The following is a 14,406-nucleotide window of genomic DNA, read 5'->3' on the forward strand; positions in this document are numbered from 1 at the left end:
AATAACCCCTCACTGTAGCTTGGCATATAAATCACACTGCGAACAAGCGGCACCTACGTACATCTCGGTGTGAGGCCTGTTGTGTGACGGAGCAAGCTAATGGCCGTCTGACACAGCAGAAAGTGCTCTGACTCTTGGTGTTATACAGAGTCGTGTGCCACTCAGCTGGGACCAAATGCCGCCGTTTCCAGGGGATCATCTCCCTCTAAACACACGTCATTGCCAAAATGTTGCCGGTTTCTTGCATGGCTAGTTTTTACACATTGTGCCAAGAACTGAAGAGCTGCCGTAATTTACAATATCAGGAGCCTGGTTTTTCACAAGTCCTGGTTATCTTTGATTTAAAGAATATGGTATGTGTAAACAGGTCAGGTCTTTGAATGTCCACATACTAGCTGCTGTTTATTTAACTGCCATCTTATAGGCTGGATGGTATTTGAGGGTAGGAAGTTTAAGCTCATATATATATATAAAGAGCTAATGACATGCCCTGGTGATCTTGTTTGTCATTTGCTTATGGACAGGGAGTGAAAGAGTGATTTTAGCTGCAGAGGAGACGAATCTGAACCTATTTTCAGATGAGGATTTTCCAGCCGTGTCCTTAAGCATGGTACATCCCCCTCCCATAAGCTTTCCCGTGTGCTGACGCAGGATTTTGCCTGGGCCCCTTGACAACACAGAGAATCTGACCAACAAATCCAGCATTGCTGGAGCAATCCTTACCTGCATTTTATTTTTAGGGTGTCTCCTGGTAAGATGACAATGCGGTCTTTTGCAATGCTTAGCGTTGGTTTCTCAAAAAATTCTTCCTCGGCAAGACCTGACCCAAATAAAGAAGAAATCATCATTAGACGGGCTATTCAGTACGGGTAGAACAGGCACAATACAGTTGAGGCGAGCTTTTTGTTTTGTAAATAGTTCCTAATTTGGGGGCCCACACAGTGCTTGCATTTATACCGATGCAATTCAGTTGAGTGTGGAGTTAGTCGTGAGATCCCCTTAGTTTGTTTTTAGTTTCCTTCATCTCTTTCTTTTCTAACATTTGGCACCTGCATTTCTGCTAATAGTCTTTCTCTCCGTTTATTTAGAGCTAGCTTTATTTCTGAATTATTGCAGTTTTAGGAGAACAGATTTGTTTCAAAAGGATTTTACACACATATAGAAGTGGAAGGAGTCAGGTCATTGGGAAATAACTTGATATGTGAGCTCATATGTTACATTCTAATCAAGGGGAGAAGAGAGAACAATAATTCTGGGGAGCAACTCTTTGACTTACAACTGTGAAGCATCTGCTGTATTAAAGGCAAATCAAAAGCCTGCTGTTTTCCAAAGCACCATTCACAAATACTGCCTTTGAACTAAGCAGCAAGCTGCTTGCTTTGTGGGCAGCGCGGCTGTGAACTGCTGTAACGCTCCGAAGCACATCTGAGGCGGTGTCTGGGACACCATCGCCAGTGCTAGTGTGAGGAGGTTTGTCAGGTCTCTGATGACAACCGTCTTTAATGACAGTAGTGATAAAGGTCTCTCCCATCATCATCTCCTGGCTCGGGAAATGCCTTCTGAATGTGAAACTGTCCTCAGGGAGATGCATATCTGAGTGTACGTCTATGACAATATAATTTTCAGAAAGTGAAACTGAGAAGCAACAGAAGGGAGGTTGGCCAGGCTGGTTTCCTTGTCCAAATTCAAAGTAACATTATCAAGGAAAGGAGAAAACAGACTTAGATAAGTATCTCAATTTCCAAAGCTCTGACATTAAAGCCGTATGTTTTCTTTCCCCTCCTGCTCTTCAAATCTATATCTTCTCCTTTGCCTTGAACTTGATAAGCCAGAAATCTTTAGCTGGGCTTATAACAAACAGAGGCATTATTCTCAGCAGAATAGTGAAGATAACGTATCTAGCAAAAAGAGAAACATTAGGGTTTAACTTTTCAACTGGATGAAACAGTGATTTTCTTGCCTCCCACCTCCCAACTCTCATCTCTTTTTTGCTGGATTTGAGTAAAATGCTCTTAGCCTGGCATATTCTGGCAGCGTGGAGAGTGAACCGCTCCCACTTTGGAGAGTCCGGCTTCTTCCATGAGCCATTCAAACTCCCATCAGTAACTCGACAGAGGCCAGTTAATCTCACAGCACCAGAGAATCCTTCCCAAAGGGGATCCTGCCCAGACAGCGTCTTGCTGGACTCCCTTCAAACGCATATTGACCTCGAGCTGAGACTTTAAACTAGTCCTGGCCATTGCTTCAGCATCAAAGATATCTCCCCCCTCCACCCCCCGCCGCCCAGTTTTGCTTAACTGATGACACTGTAGCTCTATCACCAAAGTCCTTTGCAGAATAAGAAGTTGGAGCCTGGCCAGCACAAACTCCCTACCTAAAACCTGCTATTCCACGTAATGCTGCGGAAGCAAAATAAGCAGTGGGCTCCAGCCCTGCAGTTCCCCTCTTTCTTCTAAGAAGTACCGTTACTCCTACACACGTTCAGGATGACACGTGCGGGGTGCAGCATCACATTTAGCAAAGACTCAACAGAAAAAGCCCCAAACTCTGCAGGAGGAGACACGACCAGGCAAGTACGCCCTTGCACTTGACCCTGAGTCCCCTCCGGTTTCTAGAAACAACCCGTTCACCCTGAGCATGGGCTGGGCTTCGGCATGTGTTATTTCATGGTGCTGAGGTATTTCGGTCTCTTAACACCATGTACTGAGCTTTGCAAAAACAATTCAAAAAATGACCAACAGCTTTGAATATGTTTGTCAAGTGTCATTTGATTTGCTGGCTGAGGGTTGTGTGGGTCCTGTGGGGCTCTCCCGGGACACAGCTCCCACCGTGGTCTGCTCTGGGCTATTTATGCTGCGACTTCAGCCAGGTGCTGCTTCGACTTAGCAAATCCTGGGGTTTGAAATAATCCTTTATTTCTTTCCTCTTGTGCCTTTGGTTGTTCTTAGGGCTTAGGGGGGCTTAGCTGATGTCTCAGACCGGCCTTTGAAAGAGGCCTGAATTTTACCTCTCATGAGCAAGTGTGACGCTGTTGGCGGGGTCTGTGGCAGTGCCAGGGCTGGCATTAGACCTGAGCTGCTGTCGGGGCCGCAGAGCAAGGCGGTCCTTGGGCTTTTATACTATTTGAGGCTGGTTTTGCTAAAAGAAAGAAAAGTATTTTTCAATTATTCTGTTTATACTTCTGAATTACTTCTTTCCCAAAGTTTATTTTGGCTTTGGCAGCTGAAGAAAAGTATAAGCAAAGTGTAATTTCAGTGCTTTTCTACCCCATGGAGGACAGGACGAGAAATTCCTCTGCCACATTTGATCGCCGCTGCCAGGTGACAGGGGGTTTATATAAACACAGTGTGTGCCATTTCTGGCACATCAGAACCAGAGCTGAGTGGACTGGAAAAAAAAAGTTTGAGGGCAAAACTGAGAGAATAGTGGGGGCAGAGGTTGGGCTGTGCTCCATCAGGATGCCTAAATGCCAGAACTGGCAGGGTGATGCCTCGCAAAATTTTAAACCTCCCGTGGTCCCTTTAGAGCTGGGCTTCATTTTTTGGAGGCAAAGCCAAAGACAGCCTGGGGGCGTGTTGGATGAGAAGAAAGGGATCTACTCCACTTTCATATTTGGTTTATATATTTGAGGAGACTCTGAGGCTTTAAGAAGGCGTTAGGATGCTGCAAGCAGCTTTCGGAGGCTGCATCCTGCTGGGCAGCGCAGCCCCTCTCTTTCCTCAGTCCTGCATCCTAACGTTTGTTTAGCTTTGGATTCTCATTCACACTGGTCCGTGCTGCCAGGGGAGCTGGGATGGAGGTAGATACTTTCAGCTTGTACAAAGACTGAGGCTTCTGGGACATTGTGTGCAGGTCTCTGACTTGCTGGCAAGCTTTTGATTGCAGGGGTTGTGAAGCACAGGCAGATGTGATCTAGTTCTGGGGAGGGCAAAGTTAATCCAATGTTGGTATCCCATAGAAAAGCGTTGTTTAAATAAGCCACGTCGCTTAGTTGCAGTGTTTATCCTTGTTCTTAGAATGAATGTGAATGTTCACCATTTTCATAGAATCATAGAATCATTTAGGTTGGAAAAGACCCTTGGGATCATCGAGTCCAACCATCAACTCCCCTCTACAAAGTTCTCCCTTACACCATATCCCCTAACACCACATCTGAACGAGTCTTAAACACACCCGGGGATGGTGACTCCACCACCTCCCTGGGCAGCCTATTCCAGTGTCTGGCCACTCTTTCTGTGAAGAATTTTTTCCTAATGTCCAGCCTAAACCTACCCTGCTGCAGCTTGAACCCATTCCCTCTTGTTCTATCACTAATTACCTGTGAGAAGAGACCAGCACCAACCTCTCTACAATGTCCTTTCAAGTAGTTGTAGAGTGTGATGAGGTCTCCCCGCAGCCTCCTCTTCCTCCTCAATTTTAATGCATTTCATTTCGGTTTTATGGCTTTAAACAATAAATGTCTCACACTTCTCAAATAACGTTTTTCACAGCTACTCTGCACTTTATATAAAACCTCTCAGACTTGAAGGACATCTCTCTGAGGCAGTACTCTGTGGTACGCTATAAAACCAGGGCCTACAGCCTGCCCAGAGTGGGGTGGGAGACCACGCTGCTGGACCAAGTCCTGCTGAAGCTAACGTGCTCTGATTGCACAGCTCCAATGACAATGTCCAGGCCTAAAAGAACATTATCCTCCTCTTCTCTGCTAAATAATTTTGGTCCTCCTCTAGAGCTACAAGGCTCATAAAATTAAAAACAAGTACTCGCGCCAACCACGTCATTACCATAGCAAAGCTCTGCAAAGGAACAAACAGCTTGGCAGGCTCTGTTCTGCAGAAGGATTATAAAGGCCCAGGAAACGGCATCGGTACCACGGCTGTCCCCAACATTTTCTTTGTGAAGCTGCCTCTGCTGCCTGGTTGGGGTGAGGAACCTGGTGCAGCATCCTCCCTTAGATCCTCGTACGTTGGGGATAGGATGCTAGAGTGATAACAACGCAGAAGGAGCACAGAGCCTCTTGCCTCCTGCAGAGCTACAAATAGGTCTCAGCACAACATCCCCTGTGTAAACCACAGGAGAAAGACAGGCTCCTCCTGGGAAGTGACGTGTTGCATCTGATGTTACCTTCCTGCCCTCAATTACTTGTTGCAAATGCAAATTGACTACAGCAAGGCTTGAGAGTGTGGCATCACCAGGTTAAAGATAGGCCCTAGAAAGAGCCCTTCCATCAGACCTTCTGTCCGGAGCCTCACTGCACCATTTGTAATTCTGAGACTTTATTCTTACCTTCAGTTTAGGCTTTAACATTCTGCTCTTGACGGTGCAAACCCCAAGCACAGCACAACTACACAAATCTTTGGGAGTGAAATGTGTAAGGTTGATACATTATCCAGGGAAGAAAAGTATATTGAAAACTGTTCTTCCTGGGATAATCTGATTTTGCAGCACAGCCAACATTAAACATGAGAGGATCCACAGGCAGAGGGTAACGTGTGACCTCCCTCACCTCTCTGTCAGGTGGTTTCTAAGTCTATCTCTCTTGGCTGAGGGAGATCCCTCCCACGCTCAGCCTGGTTGTTCATGTGAGGGCCATCGGTGAGCATGGATAAAAACTATTTTTAATCTCTGTTTCTCGTTGTAACAGTCTTCCTTCAGGCATCCTCTAGGCACTGTAACAACCCAGTAGCTATCCCCAAAAGAGCACTCACAAATGCTTGTGCGATTGAACGTATCTAGGTATCGTACACAGTGACAGCTAACGTCAATAGGATATCTGATGAAGAGATCCACATATCCCTTTTGGGCACTGCAGCACACGGAGGAGGGGAAAGCTGAGAGAACAGTATCAAAGAGCACCTAACCTCTGCATCAGATGACAAAGAAATAATTGCCAAGCAAAGCGGAGCCCACTGTGATGACAGCTAAATGAAGCCGGTTAGACTAAGGCCCTGATTCCACAAGGACTTGGGCACACAAATAGCTTTTTGCACATGATTGAACTCCAGGGACTATTCATGTGTGTAAAGTCACTCTTGTGCATAGATCTGGGCCCTAGGACACATCAGATCCCATTAGATAGAACTGGAAGTCAGAGGTTTAGAGCTAATTTTAGTGGGAGAAGGGAAGAGGCATATACACGACGTTTAAAAACTGTTTTGTTCATTGCTGGCAGTAGATTGGGGATGGTTTCGTAAGCTGTGCTTACCTTAAAGCATTTCTGAGTCAGAGCCTGAATCAGGAGCATAATCTGTGCTCTGAGAGCACTCTGGAATCAACGGGGGCTGTACGAACAGCGTGTGTGGCCCTGCTCCCCAGTAATAAGGTGATCATCAGTAATACGGATCGTGCAGATGAAGAGCTGTTACCTACGCTGCCTGCCAGGGGAAAAGCGGTGAGGCTCGGTCTCTCCAAACGACTTTGTGTCTGCAGCAGTAAGTGACATGAAGGAGAGAAGGTGCTTTCCCCTGAGATGCCAGGTACCTCACCACAACCACACAGTGCGAGCACATCTGAAAAATGAACAGGTACCCCTTTTAAAGGGTATTTTCGTGACTATATCCCCAAGGAAATCCTATTTTCACTGGAATTAGAAAGCTCAAGGATTCATTGAAAAGCTGTGTGTGTTTAAACCAATGGCCTGTAATCATTTTAGGATTTATTTCAAGGTTACCCCCTATGAAAAGAGAAGACGCAACAATACTGCCAGCATTATCGTATCACAAGACTTGCAATATTTGGTGTGATTATTAAGTCTCCAGCTCCTAGAATCAGCTTTCACTTGTTATAAACAAGTAATTTGCTATTATTTTAAAGGCTTAAAAAGACAGTAGCAAATAACTGAAAAGACTCGCCTCCCGCTCTTTTTTGTTGTGAATTCAGTTCATCCAGTCTTTGAGTCTGCTAGGCTCATGCACTGACATTAATAAAGTGTCTTATGCTCTCTATTCAAAATGCAAAATTTTCTAAATGAAATATTATTGCTAGTATTGACTTTCCCAGCAAAGAAGAAGGGATGCTCTTGGGGTGAAGGTCTTGGCTGTAAGTCAGGACAAACCTCTCAATTTTCTTCGTTTCTGCCAGCTAGTGAGTTCTGTGTCAAGCCACCTGATGGGTACTGAGTCAGTACAGAGGCCAGAGGCCCCCGTGATGGGCTGCAGTGGGGAATGTGTAGGTCAGAAAGGGTTGTTAGAGGGTAACTTACCCTCTAGACCTAATCTGGTTTGATTGCCTCTCTCCCATTTTGTTTCTCAGCAAGTTGCTTTAGATCAGGTTATTTGCTCTCCTAAGTCTCAATTCTCCATGTGTTTATCGAGGATAATCATAGAATCATAGAATCATTTAGGTTGGAAAAGACCCTTGGGATCATCGAGTCCAACCATCATCTCCACTTTACAAAGTTCTCCCTTACACCATATCCCTTAACACCACATCTAAACAAGTCCTAAACACACCCAGGGATGTGACTCCACCACCTCCCTGGGCAGCCTATTCCAGTGTCTCACCATTCTTTCTGTGAAGAATTTTTTCCTAATGTCCAGCCTAAACCTACCATGCTGCAGCTTGAACCCATTCCCTCTTGTTCTATCACTAATTACCTGTGAGAGGAGACGAGCACCAACCTCTCTACAATGTCCTTTCAAGTAGTTGTAGAGAGTGATGAGGTCTCCCCTCAGCCTCCTCTTCCTCAAAGTTAATAATTTAACTTGTCTGTAAAGATTTAAACCCTTAATCTTTTCCTATGTGTCTGTACAGTGCTTAATGTAGGGGGACTGTGACTTCCCATCAGGTGCTAATACAGGCCAGACCCCTGTAGGCTACTGGTTCATTCCCTGCTGAACTACTTTTCCTAGAGGAGAAGATGAGTAGGGGTTTAGACGCTGTCCTGTAGGCCAGAGCCAGAGCTTCCACTCCTACGGTAGCTGTAGAAGTTAATCCAAAATTAAATTAGCAATCACAAACTCATCAGGAGAGATGGCTAAGATTCTTTCAGGATATTCGCATGCTAGTGTTAACCCAAGAGTATCTTCTGGCAAAGCAACAGGCTTCGTGTTTTCATTTATTTCCAAGGCAGAGGAACTAGTATTTGTTTAGCTGACTCATGAGAGAGGGGAGTAGTTCACACCCATTCTTCTTCTCTGCCTGCCACAAATAGAAGCTTTGTGTAGCTCAGCCAGAGACAGTAGTTTGGGTGTAAATGTTCCTAGTGACAACAACAAAAAATTAAATCATTAGTCTCAAGCGGAGGAGATATCAACCCCAACACAGTAAAAACAACTGCTAAGTAGAGCAAGTGTTTAAAGATAAGATAAGACATTGGCCCTGCTCTTGGGATTTGTCCCTACAAGGCTTTTCCTCACCCATAGATGCATCAGCATTTCCTGATGGAGTGGCACAGGGTCACTCTGGTTTCCTTCTCTAATCAGCAGAAACCCTTCAGCAAGGCCACCTTATTGCTTTGTGTGCTGACACCTAAAAACCCCTGTGTCAATTAACAGGAACTTTGCTCTGGTTTTCTGCAATCAAAACATAACCTTCGGAGTTTGACTACACCTGCTCAAAGGCAACTCCCTGGACATACAATGCCATGTGCTTTCTTGGCTGTCCACGATACGGATCGCCGTATCAGTTGCAGATTTATGGAAAGAGGTCACAGAAAGCAACTCTAGGTCAAAATTGTTTGGTCTTTGGCGGCAGCAGCTCATTAATCAGAGCCATTGTTTTCCCTCTGACACTGTAGAGTGTGGAGTCCTAAAGAATGAAAGAGATATCACCACCCTGTCCTTATATTGAGTTATGTAGCGAGGGACATGTCCTTTCTTTGTAACTGGATGACAAGTCCAGAACTTAGATCTACAGCCATAAAATAAACATGAAATCTGGGAAAGGAGGTGGCAACATCTGCAATCATCTGCCATGCACTCAAGCACAGTTTAAAGTATTTAGGAAATGCAGTAATCTCATGTCGATGGAAAAAAGGCTGGGAATGTTGTTGATCCAAATTATGGCAATTCCTCTGGGAAAAGATGACCTGGCACATCTCCATGATTAGGAAATATGCAGACCCAGTGGGAACGAGACACACAAAAAAAGAGACCACGCTATGTGCTAAAGACTTGAGGGGAAAAAAAAGTATCAAAAAATGTGAGGTATGAAACTGTCTTTGCCTCTCCCCCAATGTGGTCTCCTGAGAAAAACGTTAGGGTTGCAGATGCAAGTGTTTCCAATGATTCCCAGACAAGCTTACTTCATAGGCACTCCAGACATAGCTTTCATTCTTCCTTGACTTGACCATTCTGGGGAGAGGGCACGTTCTTCAGACAAGGCTGTGAGTGAGAGGAGGAGCAAGGATGCGCATTGGTCTGTAGGATGAACCACCATGGGGAGCAGCCCCTGCAAGAGCCTGAGACACCTCTCTGCTGGTGGCTTTGGCCCCAAGGTTCACCCTCCACTCTCACTGCAGTCCACCACAGCACGTGTTCTGCCTGCCCTTCACCTCCTCCCAGAGCGCTCAACAGAGGAGGACTTACTCCTATTCACCCTTCAGATATTATATAGCATTTATCTGGAAGTGAATCTAGCCAAGATCTCTCTCCTGTCTCCAGAGCGCTCTGTAGGAAAATGGGAAGGTAGAAGACCATCTAGGTCTGTCTCCACTGGGTCCTTTCCAGGCTTCCCTGTGTCAACTCAGAATCATCACCACCAGTGAACTCCTGGGAGCACGTTTGTGTACTGATGGATAGATAGCTGGATATTTTTATTGCATGTCATCCCAACAGTTCCTCATAGCTACAGACAGTAAACCATGGATCAAGTTATGGTTCCAGCTCGTCAAAACCCTCCATTCAGTTCCCTGTAATCGTGTCAGAATTGCTCTATGCAGGGTAATTTGTATGCGCTGAGTAGTTACTTAGAAAGTTTTGGATGCTAAGGAAGGAATGTTTTAAAACTCTTTTAACTAAATTACTTTATTATTTTGAGTAGCTATCAGCAGATTAGCTCATTTATCAAAGGTGACATGTAAGGCTGAAAAGTCAACAGCAGTAATTCACAGAGCTCATGTGTGTCACAGCACAGCACTAAACACTGTGTTCACCCACATCAATGGGATTGAATTTGGCACCTCTCTATATTTCTTTCAAACTTATTTGTTTTGCACAGCTGCAAATAATGAAAGCAATTGTTGTGCTGACTCTATTCCAAGAACTATTCCCCAACCTGCTCGTGTGCACAGAAAGAATCAGTCACTATTGAAATCTATCTTGATATGAGCCAGGACCTCTCATGAAAAAACAACTCGTAAATCTCTATTGATGCAAGCAGTGATTTCTCTCTTGTGCCTACCCAGTTTTAACATTTACACTGGACTTTTAACCGGGAATAAAGGGGCTGCCTATACTCAGGGTAAGAGTAAAGCTCTTAGGCTGGATATTTTGTTAAAGAGAATGGACTTTTTTAAAGTTAGAGCAGTAGTAGAAAAGTTTCCATCTTTTTCTTTTGAAGTGATAATACCCATCAGATTAAAAAAACCCCCAACAAACAAACCAATCATTTTCTTTTCTGTGTGGATACGATATGGTAATTTTTTGTTTATTTTTAGTTATTAATCACAACATTATTGCACACTCTTAGCAGAATGGAAATACACGTAGTGATTCCTATACTCCTATGGTGGCACTTCCTGCAGAGGGAACGTGGTGCACCAAGGCAGCATGAAAGCTGCGCGCAGGTCAGGCTCTTCACAAGGCAGGAGGCAGGGAGAATGCACTGGCGTTTATTTTTCTGTAGGCAAGAAATTGCCTTTAGTTCAGTGTTTAGGAGGCAACGCAATAACCCGTACATGCATCACCTTATAATTCAACCCGACTGCCAGCAGAGGTCAGACTTTAAGCTAGCAATCTGAAACATTAAGGAGGGATTTCCCTTAGGTTTCCATGACAGTTGCCATCAGGGGTGACCATCAATGGTGAAATGAAATTTTTGCCAGAATTTGATAAAATAAGTGCTGGTTTCACACGTGTTGAAAATCTGTTCTAGTATCTGGTTGTACAGGCACCCGGAGCATACTGCTAGAGCCATAGATCTGACCTAGTCCCCATCATCTTTGAAGTATAATCATGAAATAACTTTCAATAATAATTTAGAGCCATCAGACTTACTTCTGAACCACAGCTTTGGTACCATGGGGGCTCGGAAAATAACACTCACATAAATAAAAAGTTCCTCAAGTTAAAGAGGTTGGTGAATTAAGTTTCACTTGGCCGTACCACACAAATTAGAGCACTGGCCAGTATTAACCCGAAATACAACCCCACTTGCCGTTTATACGTATACATTTACATAGCTCTTAGGGGTAATAACTTTGAAGTTCGCCTAGCCTGGCTATTTAAGTTCTTATCCAGAACAAACATTAACAGAGAAATTTTGCATGTAACATAACGCAATATTAACAATTGACGCAGTATTTCAAACTACTCAGTCAACTAAATTATTGTACTGTGTGTCACCTTACTCCTTTGACAATGAAGTATGATGACAATTCATCCTAGGGCTTTGGACAAGAATAAGATGGATACCCTGGAGAGACATTAAAATGTCCCTCTCTCAAGAAGAGAGAGAAGTTATGAAATCCCTGGAATTCTGAATTTGCAAAAAGTATGTTTCTTTGAAAGCATTGTATGGTCTCTGCCAGCACTCAGCCTCTGCCCGTACGTATCAGACGAGAGGAGGATGCCCACTCATGCCCCTCCTCTACCGTCTGCAGACTAGATCGGTGACCCTCAAGTCTTTCTTCTCATTTCATTAGCCACTTGCATGTGAGACTGTTGGGAAACCCCCCAGATTAGCTGTACCGTACCCTTAAGCACTGTACGGTACAGAATGACCTTCATAAGACCTGAACAAAGATGTTTTAAGCCCAAGTGATGGGAATTATCAGGATATGCCATGTGGATCCACTCTGGGTCCTGTCTTTCCTTCTGGAAAGCGTTGTATGTGGAAATGATTTGTTTGCAGTGATTTGAGGTGGTAGAGCGGGATGAGGCTTAAGAGGGAGACTAAGACAGCCCTTCATTTGTTTTTGTTTGGTGGAAACTGTCTAGATGAGACCTAAACACACGGGCATGGGCCTTCGATGCATACAGAGGTCAGTAAGGAAACCCCTTCACTGCCTCACAAGCCAAAGAATAAGGAAAATTATCCCTACATCTAAGCTGGTGTCTCGACTCCACTGAAGACAAAAATATTTCAGTGCCACAGAGCTGTTTGTTTCTAAGATAGCATGGCTTTACTCGCAGGTTGCAAGTTATTATTTTGGAGTATCATTTTCTCTGTGTTCTCTGATATTCAGTCTGCAATCAGTAGCCCAGATCTGAGGAAGGGAACAGTTAAGATACTAAATACGTGCAACCAGATCTCAGTTTTGTAGCTTGACTCTGACATGTCAGGTCTCAAGGATGCTTATGGAGACAATTTTGCCAGCGTTCTGCCAGTTTTCCACATCTGAAGCAAGATGTCAGTATGGTTTAAACTCACATCCCTTTTGCTGCTAATCTGGTTATTCACCACATTGTTTAATCTGAAGACCAGGAACCTTTTTGATAGATCTGATACTGCTTTCTTGCACAGCACCCCGGAACAGGGCCTTTAGACGCTAGAATAATAAAAGTTTTGTATATCAGAGTGCTTGACAGGAGAGGTTGGAGTCTTGGGAGATCCGATACCAAGGTCAGCTATTTATCTGCTTTTTCTGCTGCAACTGGTATGAGTCTAGGGAGAGAAATGAAAATCTTCCCAAGGTTGAGTTATATCAGCCTGTGTAATTCATCTCCCAAAGGAAACAATGATGCCAGCCCTATCTTTAGGAATATTTAAAATTAGATGAGATAAAGTGCTAGGAGATGTCCTTCAGAAAGCATTTGCTTGTGACCTACATGAAGTAATCTCTAAGAGCTTCAGCTGCCATATTTAGGCAGTATTAGGGCCATGATGTTCTGCTGAGATGGCCAACCAGGGCCTGACCTGGGGTACAGGTCTCCTCCCTTTCCAAACCTCTTTGGTGCTACCTTAGCACTGCTGAGATTCAAGGCAGAGTGGGCATTCTCAGCTTTGCACTCAAAAGTGTCCATAAACCAGACCTCAAAAGAGGACTATGGCTGTTTTCTAAGAAATGCAAGAGCTGACAGAGGATCTTGGATGAGGTTCTGCTGAATGATAAGAGGGTGGCTTGCAAAACAACTTCTGACCATGCTCCTTAGCTAAATCCTAGTATTGGCATCAAGCAAGGTGACTGCCCACTGACCACCAAATGCTTGTGGATTAGGTGCTCAGAGAAACCACCTCTTTTCTCAGGCCACACGCCCCAAGGTTTTCTCCTTGGAGCCTTGCCGGTGTGGGTCCAGCAGTCAGCCCTGCTCCCTCGGGGTGCCGGTGGGTCGTACAGGCAGCATCACACAAACTCTGGTGGGAACTGGGCAATACGTATCTTCAGGCCTTTTGCATAGTGGTGGATTCCTCCTCCTCATCTCATTCCTCATCCCCAGCCCTCTTTTCTAGGAAAAATATCAGCTTGCACAGAAACACTTCTTTGTAAAGAACATCTGTGTCCTCCTGTGTGATGAATCACTGACCTGCAGAAGGAGCAGGCCAAGGGAAGGCCACGAGAGGGATGGGATTGAAATCAGAACAGGGAAGGTGGATGGTCAGGGTGAAGCAGAACAAAAGCCACCCCAGTTAGCATTGTTTTATCATTTTTCCTTGAGCTATAAATCCAGAAGCAAATGAGCCAGAGCCTCCCGAGACCAGCTCAATTGATGTGCCACACGAAACAGAGATGGATTTGATCAAATCGCAGGGATTGTATGTGTCAGAAATGTGTAAATGCTTAGTGTCAGTAAAATCTGCTTAGCGGGTAATTACTTTGTTTTCTCAGTTTCTTAACTGTACCCATTAAAAAGAAATGGGCTGAAACCGACGTTGGACTTGATGCTGGAATCTGTTTTCGATCAGTTCTGTGTTCCACTTCTGTCGGCTTTGTCTGTGTGCCTGTCTCAAGAGGCTTTCCTTTTTTTTTGGTTTGTTTTGAAGGATGGGAGGTTGCTATTTTGGGAGACAAGATAAAAGCTGTTTGCTTGAGATGGGAAGAGAGAACCTAACGATCTCCTTAAAAACCAATCCTAGTTTTAGTTACGTTTCCGCAGCCCCGGGCGATGTTACGTTCTCTCTTGCCTGCAACCTCCCTGGGTAGTTTGGCCTAACTGGGTCTGGAAGCTGGTTCCCTCACTGGTTTGCATTAAGCTGGAAAGTACCAATCGGACCCAGGGAATTGGCTGCAAATCATTCGTGAAATCCTTCTTAATGACAAACTCCATCAGGCCGTGGAACAGGGCTTCAATCACTTCCTTACAGCCT

General features: G+C 44.6%; 1 protein-coding gene and 1 long non-coding RNA gene across 3 annotated transcripts in view; one reads left to right on the forward strand and one right to left on the reverse strand.

The window, feature by feature from the left end:
* The window catches only part of LOC128914504 (uncharacterized), a 213,079-nt gene that overhangs the window by 198,389 nt on the left and 284 nt on the right, over positions 1 to 14,406 (forward strand). The gene's annotated exons all lie outside the window — the stretch shown is intronic.
* Positions 1 to 14,406, reverse strand: part of LOC128914501 (vascular endothelial growth factor receptor kdr-like) — a 140,440-nt gene that overhangs the window by 101,833 nt on the left and 24,201 nt on the right. For both annotated transcript variants that reach the window (XM_054213539.1, XM_054213538.1), the window contains exon 2: positions 724 to 820. In XM_054213539.1, coding sequence (XP_054069514.1) covers positions 724 to 820 — 97 coding nt within the window. The remainder of the gene's footprint in view (positions 1 to 723; positions 821 to 14,406) is intronic.

The sequence above is a fragment of the Rissa tridactyla genome, chromosome 9 (genome assembly GCF_028500815.1).
Source record: "Rissa tridactyla isolate bRisTri1 chromosome 9, bRisTri1.patW.cur.20221130, whole genome shotgun sequence".
In the NCBI taxonomy this organism is placed as follows: domain Eukaryota; kingdom Metazoa; phylum Chordata; class Aves; order Charadriiformes; family Laridae; genus Rissa; species Rissa tridactyla.